Below are 27066 nucleotides of genomic sequence, written 5' to 3'. Positions count from 1 at the left end.
AAAAGAGGTGTCTTGTACCCAGACTCCTAGTATTATATATGAAGTTTCTGTGCCACAAAAGAAATAGCACTCGAATATAAAATTTTCTTTTTAATTCTCAGCAAGGCAAGTTACTTCTATAGAAGGTTGCGCCCTTACAGATGGAGCAATGGTGAGCACACACTTGGACAAGGGACGGGAAGGGGTTCTTATCCCTGATGCATGTGGCCCCTGCTGCTGCATCCTTCCCCTATTGGCTAGGGTTAGACCGCACAGGCTAAACTAATTTCAATTGGCTAATTTAAAGAGAGTGACAGGGTGAGTGGTTTGGCAGGAAAAATGGTTATGACAGCAGGTCATTGGAATGAGTCAGGGTGGAACAGGTAATCAGAATGAGTCAGGGTGGAGCAGGTAATCGGAATGAGTCAGGGTGGAGCAGGTAATCGGAATGAGTCAGTGTGGAGCGGGTGATTGAAATGAGTCAGGGTGGAGCAGGTAATTGAAAAAGTTTGCTTTACGAGGAAGTTAAGTTTAAAAGTAGAAGGCAAAGAATTGAACCTACTGACATATTGATTCTTTGAAAAGAAATTTAGAACTCATATCTAATACTAGGGATCCAGCTAGGGCAGCAGCCATTAGAAGTTGTAATGGGGATTGATGGGACAACTGGGTAGAGCGGGAGGCTAAATTGAGGAATTATGTCAACAGAAGGGAGGAGATGACCACGGTGGCCTTCTCAGACCCTGAGGGAAAGGCCTCTACCCATCCAGTGAAAGTGTCTGCACAGACCAAGAGATATTTTAGTTTCCTGACTCGGGGCATGTGGGTAAAGTCAATCTGCCAATCCCGGGCAGGGGCGAACTCCCTGAGGAGTGGGAGAATAGCAAATGGAACACTGAGAAGTGATTTCCTTGAGGATAGATTTCCATGATGGAAAGGAAATGAGAGGTTCTAAGAGGCGGGCTAGTGGCTTGTAACCTACATGGAAGAGGTTATGAAAAACGATAGAATGGAATGAGCTGTAAGGCTGGAAGGAGGAATTTTCCTTGGTCCAAGAACTATTTGCCTTGAGTAGGGAGGGATTGATAGGTGGAAACTTCAGTGGGAGAGTGAGTAGGAGTGACTGATGAGAAGGAGAAAAACTGGCCATGAGGGACATAAGTAGGAATACTGGCTGCTTCTTTAGCTGTCTTATCAGCATAATTGTTGCCTTGAGCAATGGGGTCTGAGGCCTTTTGATGGCCTTTGCAGTGAAGGACTCCAGCTTCCTTTGGAAGTAAAGCAGCCTTGAGAAGAGTTTTTATTAAAGAGTCATTAACGATGGAGGACCCTTGCATGGTGAGGAAAACTCTTTCAGCCCATGTAACAGCATGGTGGTGCAGGATATGGAAGGCATATTTAGAGTCAGTATAAATATTGACGTGTAGTCCCTTTGCAAGAGTGAGGGCCTGAGTTAAGGCAATGAGTTTGGCTTGCTGAGAGGTAGTGGAGGAGGGCGGAGCAGTAGCCTGAATGATAGATGTGGAAGATACTATAGCATAGCCTGCCTTTGCTGGTGAGTGGCAATTAGGGCTGGTGGAACTGCCATCAATAAACCAAGTGTGATCAGGGTGAGGAACAGGAAAGAAGGAAATATGGGGAAACGGAGTGAATGCCAGGTGGATCAGAGAGATACAATCATGGGGGTCAGGTGTGGTAGCAGGAATAATGTGGGAGGCCAGATTGAAGTCCAGGCCAGGAACAATGGTAATTGTGGGAGATTCAACAAATAGTGAGTACAGTTGAAGGAGCTAGGGAGCAGAAAGTATACGCATCAAGTGTGAGGAGGAAAATAGACTTTGAAAGTTATGGGAACTGTAGAGTAAACGGAGCATAGCTTGTGATTTTGATGGCCTCTAAAAGTATTAAAGTGGTGGCTGTCACTGCATACAGACATGAAGGCCAGCTCAGAACTGTGCGGTCAGGTTGTTCGGATAGAAAGGCTACAGAGTGCAGTCTTGGCTCTTGTGTAAGAATTCTGACTGCACAGTCCTGTACTTTGGCTGCGTGTAATGAAAAGGGTTGGGATGAGTTAGGGAGAGCTAGTGTGGGAGCAGCTTTTAGGACAGTTTTTAAGGAACGGAAAGACGAGTGGGGAAAGGATTTAGGATCTATGGGGTCAGCTAGGTTTCCTTTTGTATAATGGTTTAGTCAGGATGGCAAAAACAGATATCCAAAGGCGAAAGTACCTAACTACGCCTAGGAAGGAAAGGAGTTGTTTCTTTGTAGAAGGGGTTGGGGTTTGGGAGATTAGCCGGACACGATCAGCAGGGATAGCATGTGTGCTTTTATGAAGAATTATGCTGAGATAGGTAATGGATGAGGAAGAAATTTGGGCTTTGATGGGGGAGTTGCATTATCCTTTTGAGAATAGATGTTGGAGGAGCAGGAGGGTGTCCTATTGGGAAGATCTGTAGGAGGGGCTATAAAGTAGAAGGTTGTCAAAATATTCAATAAGGTGAGAAGCAGATGGACAGAAAGAAAGTAAAGTATGAGAAAGGGCTTGACTGAAGTAATGGGCACTGTCCCTGAGGCCTTGCAGCAGTACAGCCCAGGTAAGTTGCTGAGACTGATGGGTATCAGGGTCAGTCCAAATGAAAGCGAAGAGAGGCTGGGATGAAGGGTGTAAAGGAATAGCAAAGAAAGCATCTTTGAAATCCAGAACAGAATAAGGGGTTGTGGAGGGAGGTATTGAGGATAGGAGAGTATATGGGTTTGGCACCACGGGGTGGATAGGCAAGACAATTTTGTTGATAAGGTGAAGATCCTGGACAGGCTTTAGTCCTCTCAAAGCCTGTTGTGGGATGGGATACTGGTGTTGAGCAGGGTAAGGATGATTAGATTTTAATGGGATAGTAATGTGCATGTGGTCAATTGCTAGGGAGGGAGTAGAGTTGTCTCATACTTGTGGGTTAAGGTGCAGGGGATACAAGAGGAAGACATGAAGGAGGTTTTGAACGGGGGAAAGGGTAGCAATGAGATGTGGCTGTAGCCCAGGAATAGTCAGAGAAGCAGATAATTTACTTAAAATGTCTTGATCTAATAAGGGAACTGGGCAGATGGGGATAACTAAAAAAGAGGCATAAAAGAATGTTTTCCAAGTTGACACCAGAGTGGGGGAGTTTTAAAGGGTCCAGCAGCCTGGCCATCAATATCCACAACAGTTATGGGGGCAAGGTAAACAGGCCCTTGAAAAGAAGGTAATGTGGAGTGGGTAGCCTCTGTATTGATTAAGAAGGGTATGGACTTACACTCCACTGTAAGAGTTACCTAAAGCATCTGTGATGGTCCAGGAGGCTTCCGAGGTGATTGGGCTGTGTCAGTCTTCAGCCGCTCAGCTGAGAAGATCTGGGAAGGAGTCAGTCAGAGAGCCTTGGGCCAGAGTTCCAGGGGCTCTGGGAGTGGCTTCCAGGCAAGTTGGACAGTCCTATTTCCAGTGGGTTCCTGCACAAGTGGGACATGGCTTAGGAGGAATCCCAGGCTGTGGGCATTCCTTGGCCCAGTGGCCAGATTTCCAGCACTTGAAGCAAGATCCTGGGGGAGAAGGTCCTGGAGGAATGCCTGGCCACTGTGGTTTAGGTATTTTGAAGTTCTTGTGTGCTGGAGATGTGGCTGGGGTTTCTCTCACAGTGGAGGCAAGTAATTGCAACTCAGAAATAAGTTGCCACTTGGCTGCCTCTTCTCTATTATTGTACACCTTGAAGGCGAGATTGATTAAGTCTTGTTGTGGGGTTTGAGGGCCAGAATCTAATTTTTGGAGCTTTTTCTAATGTTGGGAGTGGGTTGAGTAATAAAATGCATATTGAGAATAGAATGGCCTTCTGGCCCCTCTGGGTCTAGGGCGGTAAAGCATCTAAGGGTTGTTGCCAAACAGGCCATGAACTGGGCTGGGCTTTTATATTTGATGAAAAAGAGCCTAAACGCTAACTGATTTGAGAGAGGTCAGATAAAGAAAAAGGAGGGTTAACCTTGACTCTGCCTTGAGCTGCAGCCACCTCTGTAAGAGGAAATTGTTGGGCAGGTCGGGGAGGGCTAGTTGTGGAACAAAACTATAAGCCAGACAGGGTGTGAGGAGGGGGAGGTGATAGAAGGATTATAGGGCTGGGGAGTGGAGGCTGAGGAAGAATTAGGACCTGGCTCAGCCTGGCGAGGAGCAGCCTGGGGAGGAGGGGAGAGGTCAGATGGGTCCATAGAAAAGGAGGATTCAAAGGACTCAGAGCTTGGGGTGGAAACTGAAGGAACAGACAGGAGAGAAAGAAGAAAGATTTGTGACGAGTCGCACTGGGAGCAGAGACTAGGGAGGGACTGATGTGTAAAAGAATGCCTGGATGTCAGGCACCTCAGACCATTTGCACATTTTTCGACAAAAATCATCCAGGTCTTGTAAGATGGAGAAATCAAAAGTGCTGTTTTCTGGCCATTTAGAACCATTGTTGAGTTTGTATTGGGGCCAAGTGGTGTTGCAGAAGAAAATAAGGCGGTAAGGTTTTAGGTCAGGCGTGAGATGAAGAGGTTTTAAGTTCTTGAGAACACAGGCTAAGGGAGAAGAAGGGGGAATGGAGGGTGGAAGCTTGCCCATAGTGAAGGAGGTAAGTTTAAAGAGAAAGGTAGAGACACAGAGAAGGGGGTGGTGAGCAGCCCTGGGCTGTAATGTGGGTGAGCAGCCAAAGCAGGCGTCCCCACAATTGACTTGCCACCAAGGGAATGTGGGTGAATGACCAAGGCAGGCATCCCCACAGTGATCAGACACTAGTGGAATGTGGGTGAATAATCAGGCAGGCATCCCCACAGTGATCAGACACCAATGGAATGTGGGTGAATGATCAGGGCAGGCGTCCACACGGTGATTAAACACCAAGGGAAGACTGTCTTCCCAAGTCCGTGACCCATGCCAGAGTTTTGTGTCCACAGATAAAATGTGTCTCCTTTGTCTCTATTAGAGAGGAAAAATAACTGGAGTTGGAAGGACAGGGAGATTGAAAGGTAGCGAGAGAAGCTGGAGAAGAGAGTGAAAAGACTGCTTGCCCGATTTGAGATTGGTAAGATGTTCCTTGGGCTGGCCTGAGGACCCAAGGTCATAGGTGGATCTTCTCATGGAGTGAGGGTGAGGACAGGGGACTGGTCTCCTGAAGGAATCCCCCTGTCCCAGATCTTCAGCACCAAATGTCACGTGTGTCCGTGTGAAGAGCCCACCAAACAGGCTTTGTGCGAGCAATAAAGCTTTTTAATCACCCAAGTGCAGGCCGACTGAATCCGAAAAAGGAGTCAGCAAAGGTAGATAGGGGTGGGGCAGTTTTATAGGATTTAGGTGGGTAGTGGAAAATTACAGTCATAGGGGGTTTTTCTCTTGCAGACAGAGGCAGGGGTTACAAGGTGCTGAATGGGGAGCTTCCGAGATTCATTGTCCAGAGAAAGAATTTCACAAGATCGATTGATCAGTTAGGATGGGGCAGGAACAAATCACAATGGTGGAATGTCATCGGTTAAGGCAGGAACCAGCCATTTTCACTTATTTTGTGGTTCTTCAGTTGCCTCAGGCCATCTGGATGTATACGTGCAGACTTGGGCTCAGAGGCCTGACAAGGATTTTGTGTAGTCGTCCCTAGATATTCACAAGGGATTGGTTCCAGGACCCCCAAGATAGCAAAATTTATGATGCTCAGGTTCCTGATATAAAATAGTGTAGTATTTGCATATAACCTACACATATCCTCCCATATACTTTAATCTGTAGATTATGTATAATACCTAACACAATGTAAATGCTATTTAAATAGCTGTTATACTGTGTTGTATTTTGTTTGTATTATCTTTGTTGCTGTATTGTTATTTTTATTGTTTATTTTCTGAATATTTTCAATCTGCTGTTGATTGGATCTAAGAAAACAGAGGGCTGACTTTATATAATGCATTTGGGTGAATATTAGCGCTGAGGTTGTCACAGGATCATAGAGAAGTGTTCTCAATATAGGATTCCTTCACCAGCAGCATCAGATTCACTTGGGAACTTAGACATACGGATTTTTGGCTCTGCCCAACATCCACTCAGCCAGAAACTCTGGGGGTGGTGCCCAGCAATTTGTGTTTTTATAACCCCTCAGATGATTTCTAGTGTGTACTAAGTGAGAGAACCACTGGCATAGGAAACAGATGCCCTCACTCAGACTTCTGGGTTAGAAAATCTTCCTAGAGTAGGTTGTGCCTGAGCGGAGTTCTGAAAAAGGCATTATCCAAGGGAAAATGTGGTAAGTGTTTAGGCAGAAGACAACTGCTTTTGCAAGACAAGAAAGTGAGAGAAGGCATGGATCATGAGAATGTGACAACCTCTGTACTAGACATGCTACATAGATTACCTCTAATTCTCAGCAAAACCATTGAAAGGGTCCGTGATGATTTAACACACCCTTTAGTACATCCTGTAGTACAACAGTAGAGAGGTTAACGAAAAAAACAAAAAAAAAAGATACACCAAGCTCACAGAGCTAATGCATGGCAAAGCCAGAATTTGAAACCAGTTTAGCCTGCCTCCATAAATGGCATTCTTTCCATTCTGAAACATCACCTGCCAAGGGGAACAGTCATTTTACCTGTGTCACAGCACTGTCAGCAGCAAGTGAGATGCTGGAGTTGCATTTTGTAAATGATGAAAAATCATGTACAGTATGATTATGAATACTTGGCATTCTTATGAGACACTACATCTTGATGAAAAGTTAGGATATTTTCACTAAATCAGTGCTATTATAGAATGGCCCTTGTCATTATTTGTGAAAATAAGTATGAAAATCCCAATTTTATTTTTCATTTTTGAGATGAGTGGTGACCTGGATACATTTATTCACCAAATAACTTGATAAATCTCTAATAGGTATTATGTTCCCAGGGTCTAGGAATACTGTGTTGAACAAGATAAATGTGTTTTCTGTCCACATGGAGATTGTAATACCTAATATCAGTTTAAATAGTAATATAGACAAGTCACCTAATGGTATTCTGGGTGTAACTCCTCAAATTCAGTCAAAATGAATCCCATCTAGAACTGTCTTCTGGGTTACCAATGGCTTTGGGTAGGAAGCAACCCACAGGACTGTGTTTCTACTCCAGCTATTACTCTTATTATTTGTGTACTTAGGAAATTCCCTCCTGGTCACATTTTCTTTATTAAATTAGCGTTACTTGGCAAAAAAAAAAAATGGAGTTGGTTAATTTCGTTATTCAATAAGATAACTAAGGTACTTTTCTAGAGTTAACTTTTGCTTCTTACTGTCCTAAAGGTGGGGGTGAGGAGAAAGGAAATTTTTCAGAGACAGTTGGGACTTACTAAATATTAAGTCTCTTCTAGAATCAGTCAAGTATTAATCAGCAATTAAATAAATGCACAGATACTAATAAAATTGTAATGTCTCCTCATTTCCAGAGAGAAGACAGGCTAATTTTTAAGGAAATGAAAGTTTGGATAGAACAATTTGAGAGAGACTTGACAAGAGCACAGATGGTGGAATCAAATTTACAGGATAAATATCAGGTAATGTATGGAGAAGGTTTTTGAATTTTTCAAAAGCTATTTTTGACTAATATTTATATATGTCATTTGATCTCCATTTAATGCTTCAAATTACATTAATGAGAAAGGTCTTTAAAGACATAACATTCATTACCCTAAGTTTGCATATAATTTAATAATTGTATTTCTAACTTATGTAGATAGTCTTAAGTTGCATTGTGTTCACACTATATATGGAGCACTGAGGCTTCATCACTTTTCCATAACTCAGTCTTATAGATGACTTGGAAAACAAATGCAGAGTCATTGTGTTTATAGAACTCATGATTTTTTTTTTTTTTTTTTTTTTTTTTTGAGACGGAGTCTCACTCTGTCTCCCAGGCTAGAGTGCAATGGCGTGATCTTGGCTCACTGCAAGCTCCGCCTCCTGGGTTCACACCATTCTCCTGCCTCAGCCTCCCGAGTAGCTGGGACTACAGGCGCCCACCACCACACCTAGCTAATTTTTTGTATTTTTAGTAGAGACGGGGTTTCACCATGTTAGCCAGGATGGTCTCAATCTCCTGACCTCGGGATCCACCTGCCTCGGCCTCCCAAAGTGCTGGGATTACAGGTGTGAGCCACCATGCCCGGCCAGAACTCATGATCTTATAGATCTCACCTAACCCAAAAATCTACCAAGAACAAAGATTTGAGTCAAATTGAAAATTAGTATAAAATAAACTGAATTTAACAAAGGATTGCAACGTGAGTATTGGAGGGTCCATTAAAGGGATCAGTTTCGACTGCGACCTGCCTAGTCCAACACCATTGCATTCGAGTTGAGCTCAGAGTTAATGTTTTTCTCCAGTCTGGCTTCAGTGTCATTAATTGGACTTCTGCTTCTGATTTTCACTTCCAAGACACAAAACACGGTTTATTCCCATTTAAAAAGTGTGATTTCAATAGCAAAGACACAGAATCAACCCAAATGCCCATCAATGTAGACTGGAGAAATAAAATGTGGTACATATATGCCATGGAATACTAGGCTGCCATATAAAGGAAGAAGATCATGCCCTTTGCAGGGACATGGATGGAACTGGGAGTCATTATCCTCAGCAAACTAATGCAGGAACAGAAAACCAAACCCTGCATGTTCTCACTTATAAGTGGGAGCTGAACAATGAGTACACATGGACACATGGAGGAACAACACACACTGGGGCCTGTGGGGGAGTGGGAGAAGGAGAGCATCAGGAAGAATAGCTAATGGATGCTGGGCTTAGTACCTAGATGATGGGTTGATCTGTGCAGCAAACCACCATGGCACATGATTACCTATGTAACAAATCTTCCTGTACATGTACCCTAGAACTTAAAATAAAAGTTGAAGAAAAAATAAAAATTAATAAAAATTGTGATTTATTTGATGCAGCATTATCATTTTCCCCAATGTAAAACATCAGTCCATTTTAGTGGCAAAATTAAATATAGTATATTCTGAATTATATTCTGTAATATATTCTACTCGACATCATATTTCAGTCATTTCTGCTACAGAAAAAGGTCAAATGAAGTGAGAACTTCAACATGGTAGACAAAAGATTTATCTATGGCATTAGTGATTTTATATAATCGTATCTTTAAAATATGCCTGAATTTAGGTGGATGATAGCATCAATATTATATTTGTCAAACTTAGCAAAGCAATAAATATGTGGTTAATATGCATGTACTCTTTTGCTTTGAAATTCAGTGTAAGCTTTTTTCCCCAAAATAAAATTTTCTGGGCTGAGATCCATTAAAAAATGATTAAGCCAGTAAATGGAGAAAAGAATTGCAAGAACAGAGTGAATATACTTATTTAGTCCACTGATGAGGTTTAGGTTTGGCACCAATTATCAAAAAATAAATTCCAAGTTATAAAGCTATCTGTTATACAGATGCTAGTTCATGAGGGAAACAAAGGCTTAGAAAAACAGAAAACAGAAATCCTCCTTTCAGCCCGAAGGTGATCACTAGTCTCTTAAAAATGGGTTTAGAGTCTATCTGAAATCTGAATTTAGGGAAAATTTCATTTCATCTTTACATTCTGTAATCAGCATTTTAAATCTCTTTCAATCTGTAGCAAATGCTGCATTTTCCAGTTTTTTCACTCAGAATCCTGTGGAATAAAATTTAAAAGTTGATTTTATGTTTTGTTTTGTTTTTAAATTTATTTTTATTTTTTGTTTTTTTTTAATATTTTTTTTTTAGACAGAGTCTCACTCTGTCGCCAAGCTGGAGTGTAGTGGCATGATCGTGATCTCAGCTCACTGCAACCTCTGCCTCCCAGGTTCAAGCGATTCTCCTGCCTCAGCCTCCTGAGTAGCTGGAACTACAGGCATGCGCCACTACGCTCAGCTAATTTTTGTATTTTTAATGGAGACGGGGTTTCACCATGTTGGCCAGGATGGTCTCAATCTCTTGACCTCATGATCCGCCCGCCTCGATCTCCAAAAGTGCTGGGGTTACAGGTGTGAGCCACCGTGCCCAGCCTATGTTTTGGTATTTTTAAAATTCCATTCAGTTAGAGAAAATGGAAGAAAACCTTGTAGGTAAAATTCTAGTTCACTATCTCCCCCCAGTGTTCTTCATGTGAATTTACATGTTTGTTTATAATTTTGAAATTCTTTTAGTTGTGTTATCTGCTAACTTTTGTGGGGCCATTCTCCTGTAACATAATTGCACATTTTAATTATATTTTCATTTTATGTTTAGATTTGGAGTCATATTTTAGGATGGGTTAATTTAATTAACGTAAAATATAAAACTTTAAAAATTGTTTTAATGTTAGCATTAAGCTTATAGTTAAGTCTACATATAATACATTGATGTCAACTGTACTGTGATATACTTAATATTTTAATACCATGAAATTAAAGCAAAGGATTATCATGTAAACATGGTCCCCTAAAGTAAACCTCTTTATGCAGGCTTACTTAAACACAAATCTAGACAGCTTTAATTCTGCATTATTTTGATATATGCAATTTCTATTTGTAAATTGTTTGGTACTTGAAGTAAAGCAACTATCTTGATTATTAGCTAAGATTTATACTCCTGTTTACTATGATTTCCTGACACACATATACTGGTACACAAATTACTTTACTAGAAATGAGAAATCCTAGGCTTTAGTCCTACCTCTACTACTTGTCCTTGATAAGTCATTTCTGGGCTTCAGAATAATAATGCATGTGTGGGGTGATAGAGAGAACCAGAGAGGATAATATGAAGAAAGCACTTAGCACAGGGTCAAGCTATGTCAGGGCTTGATGAATGACAGCTGCTATTAGTATCATAACTACCATTATTATTATCAACAACATATATTGAGTGTTATCCAAATAGAAAAGATTGTTATTTAGGAAATGTGCTTTCCTTTGCTTTTGCTTTTTTTGACTCATTGCCATACTGTTGCTGTTTTTCCTCTTTTAGTCATTTAAGCACTTCAGAGTTCAATATGAAATGAAGAGGAAACAGATTGAACATTTAATACAACCATTACACAGAGACGGTAAATTGTCACTTGACCAAGCATTGGTAAAACAATCTTGGGATAGAGTGACCTCCAGGGTAAGTTCTCCCACAATTAGTTGTACTGAGCTTAATAAATTTAGAAAAGAATATTTTTCATCATCTATTTCTACACAGTGATATGGCAACAGGTTCTACTGCCTCTGTCTGAGGCTAGAAAGACTTAACTATGGGAGAATCTTTGCCTCCTTGTCTAGTTTTCCTGTAAGTTAATGGAAGTCTTTGGTTTAACAGCTATTTTCTTGCCTTGGCTTCCCTCTATGTGATATCAGCCATTAACTAGATGATAGATTAAAATCCTGAGACCATCTGGATCACTTCACACTTTACACAACTTCCTTCTGGGTGGTTTAGAAGAGGTGACTCTCTGGTCTTGTAGCAGATTCTCCAGAGCGGAGCCACAGCAACTTCTTGTATTCCAAAATCATGTTTCATCAACAGTTAATGACCTTCCTGTGTTGACATACAGTTTTGCATTCTTTAATTCAAGCATCTCTTTTTATCTGATCATGAATCTGAAGGAAAATTGCTCAATATCTTTCATATTCATATTCTTCATGCTTAAAGGCCAAGATTTCAAACCCCTGGAACACTTCTATCACTAATAAGAATATTTGTCTTGAACTTACCATATATTCTTTATTTTATTTTATTTTGTTTTTGAGATAGTGTCTTGCTCTGTCACCCAGGCTAAAGTGCAGTGGCACAATCACAGCTCACTGCAGCTTCAACCTCCTTGGCTCAAGCAATCATCCTACCTCAGCCTCCCAAGTAGCTGGGACCACAGGCATGTACCACCATACTTGGCTAATTTTTTTTTTTTTTTTTTTTTTGTAGAGATGAGATCTCACTATATTGCCCAGGGTGGTTTTAAACTCCTGGGCTCAAGCATCTCACCCATCTTGGCTTCCCAAATTTCTGGGATTACTGGAGTGAGCCACTGCACCCAGCCTAATTTTTTTTGATAGTCTCATTTTTTCTAGTGACTCCATTAAAGAATAGGCTAGTTCCTAAGCACCTCAACTCATCCCACCTGGCTTTCCAATAAGCTAGTAAATGTGTCTGAGAATTGGGTAAAATGGAAGAGATGGAGAGAAGGGTAGACAATCATAGGATTATAGAAAGAATCCTTTAAACCCATTTTTGTCCAGAGCTGCTTAGATAATCCTCATTTTTCTGAACTTGTTCTGATCATGTGGGAGGTTTTACTGGGATTCTCATTCCGACGACCAAGATACACATGTGCCAGGTGTATAACTGCTGCATCCTCCAAGCATGTCACCAAACCTGATCCCTTCCCTTTCAGCAAAAGCCACACTGAAAATCAGTGGGTGCTTCATGCTACTCCTGTAAGAGGAAAATTGCTTACACTTCTGATAATATTCTTCCGTGTTTAAGATGTATTTTCAGTTTCTTCAAAATTTGCTTTTAACTATAATTTTCTCCCCATCCCTAAAGTGTCAAACTCAGAACACAGACATTTGCTTATTTGATATTTATTAACTTAGCCTGAAATCATTAACTTAAAGCTTTATGTATGCTTTACTATTATTTGGGTGTAATTTTATAAATTGCCATCTGTATTAAAGATATTTTACTTTTCTGCTTTTTAAATTTCAGCTCTTTGACTGGCATATACAGCTGGATAAATCTCTTCCTGCACCTCTGGGCACCATAGGTGCCTGGCTGTACAGAGCGGAGGTGGCCCTGAGAGAGGAAATAACCATTCAACAGGTCCACGAGGAAACAGCAAACACGATACAACGGAAACTTGAGCAACATAAGGTAAAAATTCTGGTTGGAAAACCTTGCAGCATAACAGCCCTAGTGTGGTCTGGAGAGGTAGCCTAGTTACAACCTGCTGTGGCGGGGATGCCCCAAATATTAATTCTACATGATCAGAGACCTCACACCTTCTTAGAGTTCTCTAATTTGATTGTTTCTTTCTTACACTGGTTAATGACGGTTCCAGTGGGTTGATTTCCTGAGATATTTTCCATACCTGTGTGGTATTTTTTTCATCTGCAGCTATCTTTGTTATTTCTGTTGTTATATGTTATTTTTCAAAAGATAGCATAGATGGTATGCATTTACATAATAATGTGGCCAGCCATTGGCTCCAGACCTCATTTCTGCCTCCATTCTCCAAGGAAGGCAGGCAAAAGTTCTTATGTCCTGGTGTTGTGGGGTGGGGGTAGAAGGAATGGAGGCTGTAGAAAGTGATGGGGTTAGGCTTTAATGGTCTCTTAGTCATTTGGGATGTTTTAAACTTAATATATGATCAGTTGTATATGGTATAATTTCCAATATATTTCCTCTTTGCGTTTTGTGATATTACAGGCCTAACTAAAAATGCTGTTTTTCATTAACATCACATTAATGCAATCTTGCATTTTATGCAATTGAATTTGTATACTTCATTTGCTGTAATGTGGTGGGGTATTCCTGCATATGTGAAAAATAGAGATTTCTACTCCTGACTACACATGGGCAATGTATAGCCCATGTATATTTTCTGCCAAATTATTGATATTTTTAAAAAATTACCCCAAGGAAATACACTGTCCTGTATTCTAGACAAGATCGTAAAGCAAATTTACAACAGATTTTATTGCCTTTTATTATTTTATGCCTCTCTGGGGCTTTACTTTTGGAGCTAGATATACAGAGACACAGAGATGTGATGCCATTGCCGATCTTGGCCATTTCAACTTGACAGACTCAACCTCAGACAAACTCATCAAACCAGATGGCCACGGCAAGATTTGATGATCTGCAGAGGCCGTCACTCAGGGTCCTGCCTCCATTTCCTCTTGGCCTTTTCTGATACTCAGTGCCTTTAGACACTTTTAAAGTTGCTGATTATCTCTTAGCTCCTCTCCTCCCCCAACCACCAATGCGGACAAACACACACACTGAACTCTCTGTCATGTGGCTTCTCAGATGCAAGCATGACTTTGGGGTCTTCTTCATCTGTGCAGATACTCACAAATAAAAGCTGGGCCTGCTTATCTGTGCCTTAGTGCCCTAAAGTGGGGGCAGCTATGCCGTAAGGGACCCAGAGTTCAGGCCTCATACGAGATCAAGTCACAAGAATTTTCCTGGGATTGAATCAGTTTCATGGGCCATGTCAATTTTGAACCACCCCAGTATATTAAAAATAGAGGAAAGTGTGAAAATAGTATTACACAAACAATAACATCTTTAGCAAATTAGAAACTAAGCATATATAACACACAATAATTTTTTCATGGAAAACTTAATTGAAACTATTTTTTTACCTTAACTGGCATTTGTTTATTTATTTATTTTTAAATTGCAGATTCAGGGGGTACATGCGCATGTTTCTTACATGAGTATATTACATAATGGTGGGGATTAGGATTCTAGTGTACCTATTACCTACATATGAAACTATTTTAATTGATGTAAATATTTGATACTAAAGAAGTCAATTTAGAATTTTAAATGAAATGTAGAATGTATATTTATTGAGAATTAAATACGTTAATTCAGCAAATAGGCATGGTAGCAAATATTCCTACTATGTGCAGGTTTTCAGCTCCAGGGCAACAGGTGAGGGGCACAGACGAGGTCCAGGCGTTTGTGGTGCTCCAATCTAGAGGTCTGAGAAGCATCTACACAATTGTTCTTTGTATAATACCTTTAACTTTGACTTAAATGTCCCACCACAGAGAAAATGCCTGACAATGTAACTGCTATTTACTAGTTAATTATAACAGTTTGTAGAAATATTAATTCAAGGCACACTATAGGCAGTAGTATCTCCTACGGGGGAGTGAGTCCTAAGTTGACCAATGCACATGCTGTCTGTGTGTTTCAATGGCTATATGATTTCAGGCCCTTCATGAGCCCTTCTAGCTCCCTCGAGAGACAGTGAGAGAGAGACACCCTGTGCCAACCCCCAAGAATACAGCTAGAACAATCTCTCTGCCAAAGTCTAGTGAACAAAGCATAAAAACCAGAAATGAAGTGGATCAGGGAGAGAGAGAGAGGGGCAGGAGTTGGAGAAAATGGTTATCTGAGGCAAACAAACAAACAAACACCCAGAAAGGACTAGACTAAAGAGAAAACTAAGGAATGTAATAAAGAGATAAAGGTAAAAAGCAGAGATAGGGGCTCAGGCCAAGTTCAAGGTGAATATTAGAATGATCTTTTCATTGAGGTAGGAACTTTTACTAGGCCTGGGCATGGGTACTTAAAGTAGCTCATAAAACAATTAAATTGTCAATTTTAAAATCAATTCTCATTTATTGAAAAATATATATTAGGAGCCTATAATAAGCTAAGTTTTGAGGGTGAAAAGCTTGAATTATTATTATTATTGAAATGGAGGCTCACTATGTCACTCTCAGGCTGGAATGCAATGGCGCGATCTTGGCTCGTTGCAACCTCTACTTCCCAGGTTCAAGCGATTCTCCTGCCTCAGCCTCCCATGTAGCTGGGATTTCAGGCATCCACCACCATGCCTGGCTAATATTTGTATTTTTAGTAGATATGTGGTTTCACCGTGTTGGCCAGGCTGGCCTTGAACTCCTGACCTCAAGTGATCCGCCTGCCTCAGCCTCCCAAAGCGCTGGGATTACAGGCATGAGCCACCACGCCTGGCCAAGTTTGACTTATTAAAACAACTAAAAATTATAAGTTTCCTCAATGGCACCAACTCAGTCTCTCGATTTGATGTAACACCTCTGTGCTGGTATATTGGGCTCACTTGGAGATGCAATAAATTAGGAAAATCACAATTTAGGAATCATTGATGTATGATCAAGAATGTTTGGGAATATTGTCTTCCCATCTTGGTCTAAAAAGTAATTCTGGTTTTTGTCAAGAAAACTTGAACAGGCTATCAAAGTTACAATGCTTGGTTTTTTTCATTCTTCACACCTTTTAAAAAAGTAACACAATTTCAACACTTAATGCCTAGGCAACGTTTGCAAGTTGGATTCAGATCATTTTTTAAAGGTGTGTTTCCGAGAGTTCACTTCGTGAATGGTTCTGCCAGTGGTTTTGTTTTACTATTTCTGAAAAATTAACATATATATGTATATATATGTAAGAACTTATTTATTCTGCAAAACATATTGTACCTGTATTATCTTTTCTATTTTCCAGTTACCCTAATGTTCAGTTATCTAGAAAAATAACAATAACCATAGCCAACTATTATGGAGGACTTAACCATGTTTCAGTCCTAAGTATTTGATTTTTACCAAACACTTAACATGATGGATGTGAGATAGGTATTATTATCCTTTTTTGCTGATGAGGAAAGTGTAGGCAGAGAGAGGTTAAGTGACTTGCCCAAGGTCACATAGCTGATGAGCCAGGTTGTCTTCAGCACTAGGCTTAAAATGTGACCACAAAGCTATTGCTTATCGTACTTGTAGAGTGATTATACTGACTAATTTATTATTCTTAGTATTGATTTGGCAAAGTAAGGCTTTCAGTCATAAGGAATCATGAAAGTAGCCATTAGGCTCTGCCACTTGCTACACATCCTTATTGCAGTTACCAACCCTACCTAGGTCACTTGCCTTCCTTTCTTGAAGATTTTATTTCCTGGATGAGAATGCATGTCATAATTCTTAATAACTTCAGTAACCTAGAGATGATCCTCCCAATATCATGACCTCTCAGGTTCTTGACCTCTTCCCCCAGGATCCTGTCCTACACCCAACCCTAGCCACTCACTCCACAGTCATAGCCTAGAATGCTCATCACCAGTAAATGAGACCCCTCCACAAGCTCTTTGTCAAGTACCTTCCTCTCCAGTCAGACAAGGCTTCATCTCCTCTGTGCCCTATAATCTGTTACCCTACCACCTTTTCACTGTATCCTGTTCTCTTCACCATCTCCCTTTGTGCTCTGCTTAAATGCAATGTAAAAGCCCCACTCGTCCACATCCTCGCTTGCCTTGTCCGTATTTCACTTTGTTTTACTGTCCTGGTAAAAACACAATGCCAGTGAAAGCCAGCTCTTTGCCTAGTTCATGCCCACACACATGTAGCTGACTGTGGCTGGAGAAAAACACACCCCCAGGCGCGATGACTAACCCAAGTGGGCCCTTAATGGTGCCTGGCAATCAGAAGGCATTTCCCGACTCCATTCCCTCTTCATTTCTGGGACAACTATTTCATATCTTGTCTCTTCAAACCTTCCACACCTCCTCCCCATCCTCACTCTTAGCTGATGACATTACTTCCTTTTTCTTTGAGAAAATAGAAGCAATCAGAAAAGAATTTCCACCAGCTCCCACGGCCACATCAACCCACCTACTTGCATCTGTGCCCAAATACGCGCTCTTCACTTCTGTTACTATGGGTGAACCATCTGTGCTCTGGGCTGAGGCCAACCTCTCTATGTGTACATTAGATCCCACCCTCTCTCCAAAAGGTAATTCCTGTCCTTCCTCCCTTCTCTATTTTTTTCTCTTTCTTTCTTTGTTAGAGTTTACTCATCCACATACAAATATGCTGCCATTAACTCATCTTTAAAAGTCTTTTTCTTAGCCCCACTTCCCCTCCCAGCTACTGTCCAATTTTCTTCCTTCCTTTTACAGCAAAGCTCTTTGAGAGAATTGGCTCCTTCTTCTTTCTAAATTCTCTTCTCATTCTTTCTAAAATCCATTCCAATCAAGCTTTTATCTTGCCATCTACCATGTGAAGTTTATCAGGCTTTGCCTCATTCCTCACTCAATGGCCAGTTCTCAGTCTTCTTACATCACCTGTCACAAACATTTCACATAGTTGTCCCTTTACCCTTGAAAGACTTTCTTTAAGGCATGGTGGCTCATACTTATAATCCCAGCATGTTGAGAAGCCAAGGCAGGAGGAGCACATGAGTCCAGAAGTTTGAGACCAACCTGGCCAACAAAGCGAGACTCTGTCTCTACAAAAAATAAAAATAAAAAATTAGGCATAGTGGTGCATGCCTGTAGTCCCAGCTACTCGGGAGGCTGAGGCAGGAGGATCGCTTGAGCCCAGGAATTAAAGGCTGCAGTGGGTAAGCTATGATTGTGCCACTTGTAGTTTCCTTCCTACTCCCCTGGCTGTACCTTTCTGGTCTTCCCTATTCTTTCAACAAATATCTGTTGAACTTTCTCAGTTGCAAAGCAGTGTTTTAGGCATTTGTGATACATCTGTAAGCAAAACAGACAAAAATCCCTTCCCTTAGATAATTTACCTTCTAGTGAGAGGAGGCCGATAAAAATAATAAATATAAAAAATAAGTACATTTAGGTTAGAAAGTAAAAGGACATGGGATATTAGGTGTTGTTGCAATTTTAAATAGGGTTGTCAGTGAAGCCTCATTGAAAAGATGACATCAAACAGGCAAGCATATTCCCTACCTTGAGGTCTTTACCCTTGCCATCCTTCTGGAATGTTCTCATCCCTCAGTCTGAAACATCCTCTTACTGATATTCCCGTTATGTTCTTCTTCATCTCTTTAAGGCCTTTACTAAAAGGTCCCCTCTTCGTCCACCCTTTTCTGGCCACCTCTTTTGAAATTACAACTTCCCCCAAACTCCCCTTCCCCTTTCCCATTTGATGTTTCTCTTTAGCATTTATCATCATCTCAACTGTTACCTGTTTTAATCATTTGTCTTATCTTTTGCTTGATTTTCTGCACTATAATGTCAACTCCATAAAAGTGGGAGTTATTGATTTTTTTCACTGTTGTCTCCCCATATTCAGGTTCTCAAAATTGCAATTGGGTCAATATTGATAATGCATACTTTCTAAAAATGTGTGCATTTGACTAAGTCTTCAGAATTATTAGCATAAAATTGTTCAAAATATTGTTTTATGTATTTTGTGGTGTTTTCTGTGCCTATGTATATTTCCCCAATATTGTTTCTTTGAACCGCCTCACTTTCCTTAATCACACTTTGGCATTGTTGATTTGCTCCACAATGTTCTAACCTTCTTTTTTCATCCATTTTCTTTCTTTCTTTCTTTTCTTTTCTTTTTTTTTTTTAGATAGGGTCTGGCTGTGTTGCCCAGGCAGGAGTGTAGTGGTGTGGTCATGGCTCACTGCAGCCTCTGCCTCCCAGAATCCAGTGATCCTTCCACCTTAGCCTCCCGAGTAGGTGGGACTACAGGCATGGGCCACCACACCTGACTAATTTTTGTACTTTTTGGAGAGATAGGGTTTCACCATGTTGCCCAGCCTGGTCTCAAACTCCTGGGTGCAAGTGATCTGCCCACCCTCCTCAAGTGCTGGAATTACACACGTAAGCCACAGCACCCAGCCCCATTTTTTTTTTCCCAAAGGAATGACAGTATTTTCATGATATGGCTGCTATGTGAGAATAGACTGGGTTAGGAATGGAGACCAGAAGCCAGGGTACCATTTCCATCATCCAATTAGAGTGCTTTGAACAAGGGAAGTAGCTGTAGAGATGGTGAGAAATGGACAGACTGAATACGTTTTGAGGGAAGAACAATTTTCAGCATTAGATACATACCATGAAAGAAGAAGAGTCATAAATGGCACTATGATTTGGGGGCTGTGCAACTGAAAAAACAGTTTCTATCAAGAATAGGAGACAATGAAGCGGCTTTGGGAGGAAAGATCAGGAATTCAGCTTGGGGCATGTTGAGTCTTTTTCTCATCCAAGAGGATATGTGGAGTAAGCAATAGGTAAGAGAGCTCAGGGAAGAAGTACAGCCTGGAGATAAAAATTCGGAGTCATTGGCATCTAGAGGGATGTTTAAAGCTCTGAGACTGGAGAAATTAAATAAAGAAGTATATACAGAGAAGAGCAAGGGACCAAGGACTGATCCTGGAGGGAATCCAGTATTAAGAGATTGAAGAGTAGAAGAACCAATAAAAGTCTGAGAAGGAGCAACCAGTGAAGTTGGAGGAAATCCAGCTACAGTGTTGTCTTAGAAGCCATGGGAAGCAAACGTATGGAGGATAGGGTATTTTCAGAAGAATTGCCACAGTGATCCTTAAAATGCAGCTGAGATAATTTCACCAATCTGCTCAAAATTCCTAGCTGGCTTCCATTATCAAAACCCCAGAAGTTCTTATAAAGACCATTCCTGCAGCCCTTTCCCTTCTTTACCCAACAAGCTGCTATAACACTTGCTTCCTTTGCTCTATCTCATTTAGAGAGGCATGTTGATAAACCCCACAGTGATGTTGATAGTTCAGGTTCTCCTTACAGTTCTATCAGTTTTTCCTTTATATATTTTGAGGTTTAATGGGCATGCTCAAGTTCAGGAATAATGTACCTTCTAGTAAGTTGAAAGTTTAATCTTTATGCAATTAATTATAGGTGGTTTCCAACTTATAGTGATTCAACTTACAATTTTTGACTTTACAGTGGTGCAAAAGCAATATACATTCAGCAATGACATGTGATATGGTATGCTTATATGAGATATTCAACATTTTATTATAAAATTTGGCTTTATGTTAGATAATTTTGCCAAACTGTAGGCTAATGTGAGTGTTCTGAGCACATTTAATGTAGGTGAAGCTAAGCTATAATGTTTGGTTGGTTTAGGCGTATTAAATACATTTTTGACTTACAATATTTTCAACTTACAATGAGTTTTATTGGGACATAACCCCATCATGAGTCAAGGAGTGTCTGTACTTGTAATACTTCTGTTCTGAAATCCGTTTTGTCTGATATTAATGCGTTTATATCAGATTTCTCTTAGTATTTGCCTGACATGTGTTCCATTTTATTAATTTTAACCTATCCATGTTCTTAATGATTAGGTGTATCTTTCGTAAAAAGAAGATAGTTCTGTTTTGTTTGTTTGTCCAATCTGGTAATCTCTGTCTTTTAACTGTAAATTTCTACTTTATTCACATTTATTTATTATTATTGATATACTTGAATTTGTTTCTAGCATCTGAGTCTTTGCTTTCTAACTGTTCTACTTTTTCTTCTTTTCTACTTTCTAGCTATTTATAAGTTGATTAAGGAGGTTTTGCTTTTTGTCTCCTTCCTCATTTTTCTTATTCCATGGTTTTATTTCTACTAGCATGAAAGTTATAAACTCTAGTTGTACAGTATGATTGCCCTCAAAATTTGACCTTAGATATTTAACAAAATTGAAAGTTAGCCATATCTTAACCTCCTCTTAATCAATATAAGGAATTATGAATACTTTAACCAAACCACTCTCCTTTTTATCGTACACATTGTTGTCAAGTATTAAATTATTGACATTTTTCTAGCATGATAAGTTTGTTGTTTCTGCTGGTTCTCTCTCATGGTGGGTTGTTTCCTGTGGTTCGTGGTCTCTGCTTTCCTCCTATTGTATTTGCATTTGCTAATAACCTGATGTTAGCCCTCATTGAGGGTTCTGACTAAATGGAGGAGATCTCATTTCAGTGTCCTCATCCTGTTTACATTCCAAGACTCAATCTCTCTCAGCAGTGGTGTAGATATTTGCCCAGGACAATCCGGATTTGTCTATTTGTTTTTTGCCTACAGGTCTGTGATCTAGTTTTTGGGTCATGTTTTACTAAGAATGGGGGACCTAAAATATTTCATTTACTTCCTGTGAACCCAGCAAGGTGAATTAAAATCATATATTTTGCCCAGCATCTAGCTGCTTTATAGTGAGATGGCCTTTCAGAGGAATCAGTGACATCATGCCAACTGTTGAAGTTCTTTTTTTTTTTGAGACAGAGTCTTACCCTGTTGCCCAGGCTGGAGTGCAATGGTGTGATCTTCCCTCACTGCGACCTCCACCTCCTGGGTTCAAGTGATTCTCCTGCCTCAGCCTTCCAAGTAGCTGGGACTACAGGTGCACGCCACCATGCCTGGCTAATTTTTTGTATCTTTAGTAGAGATGGGGTTTCACCATGTTGGCCAGGCTGATCTCGAACTCCTGACCTCGTGATCCACCAGCGTCCGCCACCCAAAGTGCGGGGATTACAGACATGAGCCACCACACCCGGCCTAAGAAGTTCTTTTATCATATGTGTGAAAATGTTTTTGTTTGGGTAGCTTGTAAAGACTTTTTCAATATAGTAGATACTTAAAAACTGTCACAAATCAGAGCTAGCTGGGGTGATAACTCCAAGTGTGCTCTGCAGTCACTTGGGAAAGTTTCAGCCCAACCATAAGCTACAGTAATGTGTCTGTGTGTGGTAAAGGAGGTAGAGAATGGCTAGAATACTCATCATCAATAGCTGCTCTAAGAACACCTGTTTGTTCTCTACCCTCCTGTGATGAGTTCTTGGCTTCACATAGTACCCTCCCTTGAAGCACACATGACTTGTGAGTATCTCTGCACTTACCTTCAGAGTCAAAGCAGGTCAAAATGTGATCATAGCAAAATATATCAGGTTAGAAATAGTTTGGCCCTAAGGTTTTTCTACCATGTTAAAATGTCATATGTGGGCAAGCATATACAAACCTGAACATTTTAATTTATAATAGAAAAGTCTTCACTTGTCCCACCAAGTGTGTCTCTTGATTTTAGGCTGGTTTTGCTACTAATTTCTCTAATTTGCTAAATTTTAGTATGAGATAAAAATATTAATTTTAATGTATTATTTTGGTGGTCTAATATGTCTTACTTTTTCAATGAGTGACACATTTTTAAGTACTGTATTTATTCTGCAATCAAGACACAAACTAAGCTCTAGAAATTAAGGCATGAATCTCCTTTCACCTGACTTCTTCCTTGCTTCTATGTGAGAAATTGGTGAGGGAGTGTAAAATACATGTACATCTTTTTAGAAATTAGTTTGTCAATGATGAAAAACACAGCAAACAAATCAAAGAAGATTCAAATTAACCTAAATAAATGAATCAAACCTGTGGAGTTCTATACAGTCTATAATTAATATTTATTAACATCACATTTAATCTTCTCACTGTGTTACCTATGGGGTATTCCCTGCACTTGTTTGAAATTTTCTAATCAAAAGGGTATTTCAAAATATATTGTAATATGACTGATTTACTTTAGATGGCAAGCAAATACCACTTTATAATAGTCTGCATGCATTCAAAATAAAATAACAGTAGAAAGCCTAATCTCTTTTGCCATTAAAGGTTTCAATTTGTCATGCTCAGTTTTAAGCTTTTAAAAACCAACATATCCAGAAAGGCAAAAAAATACTAAAATCATTTCATAGCAGTAATTACATTTTCCTTTGGATCATGTGCCTTTAAAACGTCTGAATGCATTGCTGTGCAAGTGTCATGTGTGTTTAAAAGATGCATAATTATTAGATGCAGTTCCAGCATAGTGTTTTAAGTACAAGCACCCAGCTCCTATTCAAGGTAAGAGCCTTTGACAGGCACCAAGCTGCCTCTGAATGTGGCAGCGGGATCAAATTGTTGAATACACTGACTCATCGGTGCGGGCTGGAAATTATGCTTCTTAGCCCTCTGTGAAACATGTTTTTCATTTTTTATTTTTTTTAAACTGTATCTTAGGATCTGCTTCAAAACACAGATGCCCACAAAAGAGCATTCCATGAAATCTACCGGACCAGGTCTGTTAACGGGATTCCAGTGCCACCTGATCAATTAGAGGACATGGCCGAGAGGTAAGAGAATATCTGCATTTAAATGAAGTCTCTTTTTAAAACACTAGGTGGATGCTTTTTATATTTCTTTTATTTTTTCATGATTTTTTTTTAACAGAGTCGCCTACCTTTGGTAAATAGAAAGCGGGCTCCCATAAGACATGCTAAGAATGCCACCATTCTAATGTATTATTAACTGAAAAGAGTGACTCTGAATTTATCCACAGCCTAGAAATCACAGAAATGGTTTCTTCAGAGGCTGTATTTTTGTTCAGTACTGTAAGGAACATTATGTAATATTGCAAAAACAGCTTATAAAAGAAACAGACGAGAGATGTGTTGGCAGGGGAAAGAACTAAATCGAAGACTTCAATCATTCATGTTTTGCTTTTAAATCCAGAGCTAGAAAAGGAATCGGATTTCCAGAAAATGATCAGCCAGAGTTAGAAGAGCTTGTGGCTGCATTCTATTTAAGGCTGACATGTAACAGGTTAAGTAAGCATCAGTTCTGTTACTATTAGTTACATTCTATAAATTCTCCCTGTTTTATTTCTAGGTTTCATTTTGTTTCCTCCACATCAGAGCTACACCTAATGAAAATGGAATTTTTAGAATTAAAGTACCGTCTGCTCTCACTGCTGGTTCTTGCAGAGTCAAAGCTGAAGTCTTGGATCATTAAGTACGGGAGGAGAGAGTCAGTGGAGCAGCTTCTACAAAACTACGTGGTGAGTCCCCGGTGCTTTGACAGAGAATTCCTATGAGCCATGGATTTAGCAACACGGTTCAGTTTCTTTGATGTTGTTATTTTAATTCTTGAATTTAAACATAAAGATAGCGTGTGTTAAATGGGTTAGATAGAAGTTTATGAGCTTTTCAGAATTATCTGAAATCTAAACCTATTTCTTTGGAATTTGATTATTTAAAATCCCCTAGTTCAGTTTAGTTTAATGCTTTGCTGCATTAATCATATGGGACCATCCTGACTGGCTTTATTGATTTTTAAAAAAAGTTTTTGTATGGCATACCCACATTTTTTATTGGAGGTCACCATTTCAACTACATTAAAATACTTAAAGATTACCTTCATGTCTTTTAAAATTCAACTATGACTAGTTTAGAACCATTCTCAAGTGTCCAAATGGGAACTATCTATTTTTTTTACATTGTGTCCACTGTGTCTTTTTTTACCGTAATTCCCTGGGCTTCATTGCCTCTTGTGTGCACCCTGGAAGAGTAACATTTTGTCTATGAATCTCTGTACCAACTTAATTTTTAAAGATTACCTCACATTTTGGGCTATCAATATAGATAATTCTATGTTTACTAGAATCATAGACCTGCATTGATGAAAGAATTTGTTTGCTCTGTAACTAGCAGTTTTCACTTACATGTAATTAGTGTATTATAGATACTAAAGACAGGTTATTTCTTAGTTAATTAAACATGGCCATCCTACAAATTAATTTTCAATGCAAATTTGCTCATAAAATTAATGTTAATAGAGTATCTTAGTCTTGTACTGTTTCATTTATGTTTAAACACAAATACTATGATAAATCAATGACCTTTTAAAATATAAACCCATTTGTAACTTGATTAGTCACAGTGACTCTAAAACATGTTCTGCTTGAAGTACTTATTGAAACCATATTTTCACTGAAGCATCTTAGAACTATAATCTGTTTTGCTACATTTTAATTTCATTTTCTGTGACGAGTGAACAACATACAGTTGAGAAAAAAATGATTTAACTGCTTTACAGTAAAATCTTTCCCTAGATTTACTAAAATTGTCTAGGAAACATTTGTTCCAAAATGCAAAATGTGTTATGTTCCTTTACTCATTTTTAGTTGTTTTGGAAAGTTATGAAAAACTTGATTTTAAGCTTCAAGCAATTACGTTAGTTCTTCAAATATGAAATACAAATATGCATGTATATTTTCAGATTTAGTCATGCCAAATGATACCCTCTCAGCCCAGTAGTTATTTATACCAGACACAGTCTTTGTTCTGGATATTTCAGAACAGCCAATCAGATTTAAACAGCTAATAAGACTATTCCACCAGGTTAATGTTCCAACACAATGATATTAATAATTCTCTTTTTCTCAAATGATATGTGAATAAACAATTATTAATTATAAAAACGTTAGTACTCCCTGCCTACTTCATCAAGTTCACTCAGCTACTAATTCCAAACTGCCTTGTAACTTTCATAACTATTCATAAAATTGCTGATTAACCTACATACGTAGCATGCTTTAATTAACATTTCCTAGTACTCTCATCTGCTACTGAAGAATACCTACTTATCACTCGTGTTTCTTTTCTGTGAAGGGTTTTAAGGTAATTTTGTTTAATAGTTTTGATAACCGTGGAGTATGGAGCATTTCCCACATGCCAAGTGTTTAACATGCATCATTTTTCATTTCAGTGATGGCCCTACAGGCTGGGGGTTTCACATTGTTTTAGATACCAAGGAGCCAGTGCAGGAGCACTGAGGTTCCATAGACTCAAGTCACTTGCTCCTGGCGGCACACGCTCCAGATGGTAAATTGTGGAATCAGAAATTGAATCCATATCTTTCCAAATCAAAAGCCCTTGAGCTTAAGTGCTGAATATCACAATCTAAAAAAAATTGTAAAAAAAATTTTTAACTTAACAGACCAAATCATTGATATGGTATCTTACGTCTTAGTGATCTAAAGAATGTAATTCACATAAATATCTGTTCAATTTAATATTGGTCCATACCTGACAATATTTTACACTTACATACCTATAAGTGTACTGTGAAAGCCTCATAGTTGCTATTAGTTATATATGAGGCAGCATGGTTGTAGTGGTGGGGAACTGATGAAGTGCAGATACCAGCCACTAGAAATGTGTTTGGTCATGGTTTAGCTACTGAGCACCCATGTGTCTGTGAATAACTTAATTTCTAGAAGGCTTAGTCTTTCCCCAATGTTTAATAATGATGATGATGATGATGATGATAATAATAATAAAATGGTAGGAATTTTTCTAGGGAATAAAGACTGACATATACTGATTTTATTCTATGTTAACACCTCATAGAGCCTCTCTTATCCTTTTAGAGTGTTATGGAAAATCATTCATTATAGAACAGGCTATTTCAAAGAGGCTGAAAACTTTCAAATAAAATCACAAATCACCGAAGTCAGTTTTGTAAGTGCAATTCTTTCCTTGGTTTACACCCCCCACACTCCCCCAAAAAAGGGCTGGGGGCAGCAGCTCACACACACCTGTAATCCTAGCACTTTGGGAGGCTTAGGTTGAAGAGTCACTTGAGGCCAGGAGTTTGAGACCAGCCCAGGAAATATAGTGAGACTCTGTCTCTACAAAAAATTTTAAAAATTTAGCCTGGTGTCATGGTGTGCACCTGTAGTTTCAACCACTCAGGAGGCTGAGGCAGGAGGATGGCT

General features: G+C 39.4%; 1 protein-coding gene across 7 annotated transcripts in view; it reads left to right on the top strand.

The window, feature by feature from the left end:
* Positions 1-27066, top strand: part of SYNE1 (spectrin repeat containing nuclear envelope protein 1) — a 518706-nt gene that overhangs the window by 144512 nt on the left and 347128 nt on the right. For all 7 annotated transcript variants that reach the window (XM_016956737.4, XM_016956730.4, XM_063813578.1 and 4 more), the window contains 5 exons: positions 7436-7543; positions 10985-11122; positions 12704-12868; positions 23529-23641; positions 24177-24345. In XM_016956737.4, coding sequence (XP_016812226.3) covers positions 7436-7543; positions 10985-11122; positions 12704-12868; positions 23529-23641; positions 24177-24345 — 693 coding nt within the window. The remainder of the gene's footprint in view (positions 1-7435; positions 7544-10984; positions 11123-12703; positions 12869-23528; positions 23642-24176; positions 24346-27066) is intronic.

This window comes from Pan troglodytes, chromosome 5 (assembly GCF_028858775.2).
Source record: "Pan troglodytes isolate AG18354 chromosome 5, NHGRI_mPanTro3-v2.0_pri, whole genome shotgun sequence".
Classification (NCBI taxonomy): Eukaryota; Metazoa; Chordata; class Mammalia; order Primates; family Hominidae; genus Pan; species Pan troglodytes.
The sequence above is the reverse complement of the archived record's forward strand: the minus strand, read 5'-3'. Positions and strand labels throughout refer to the sequence as shown.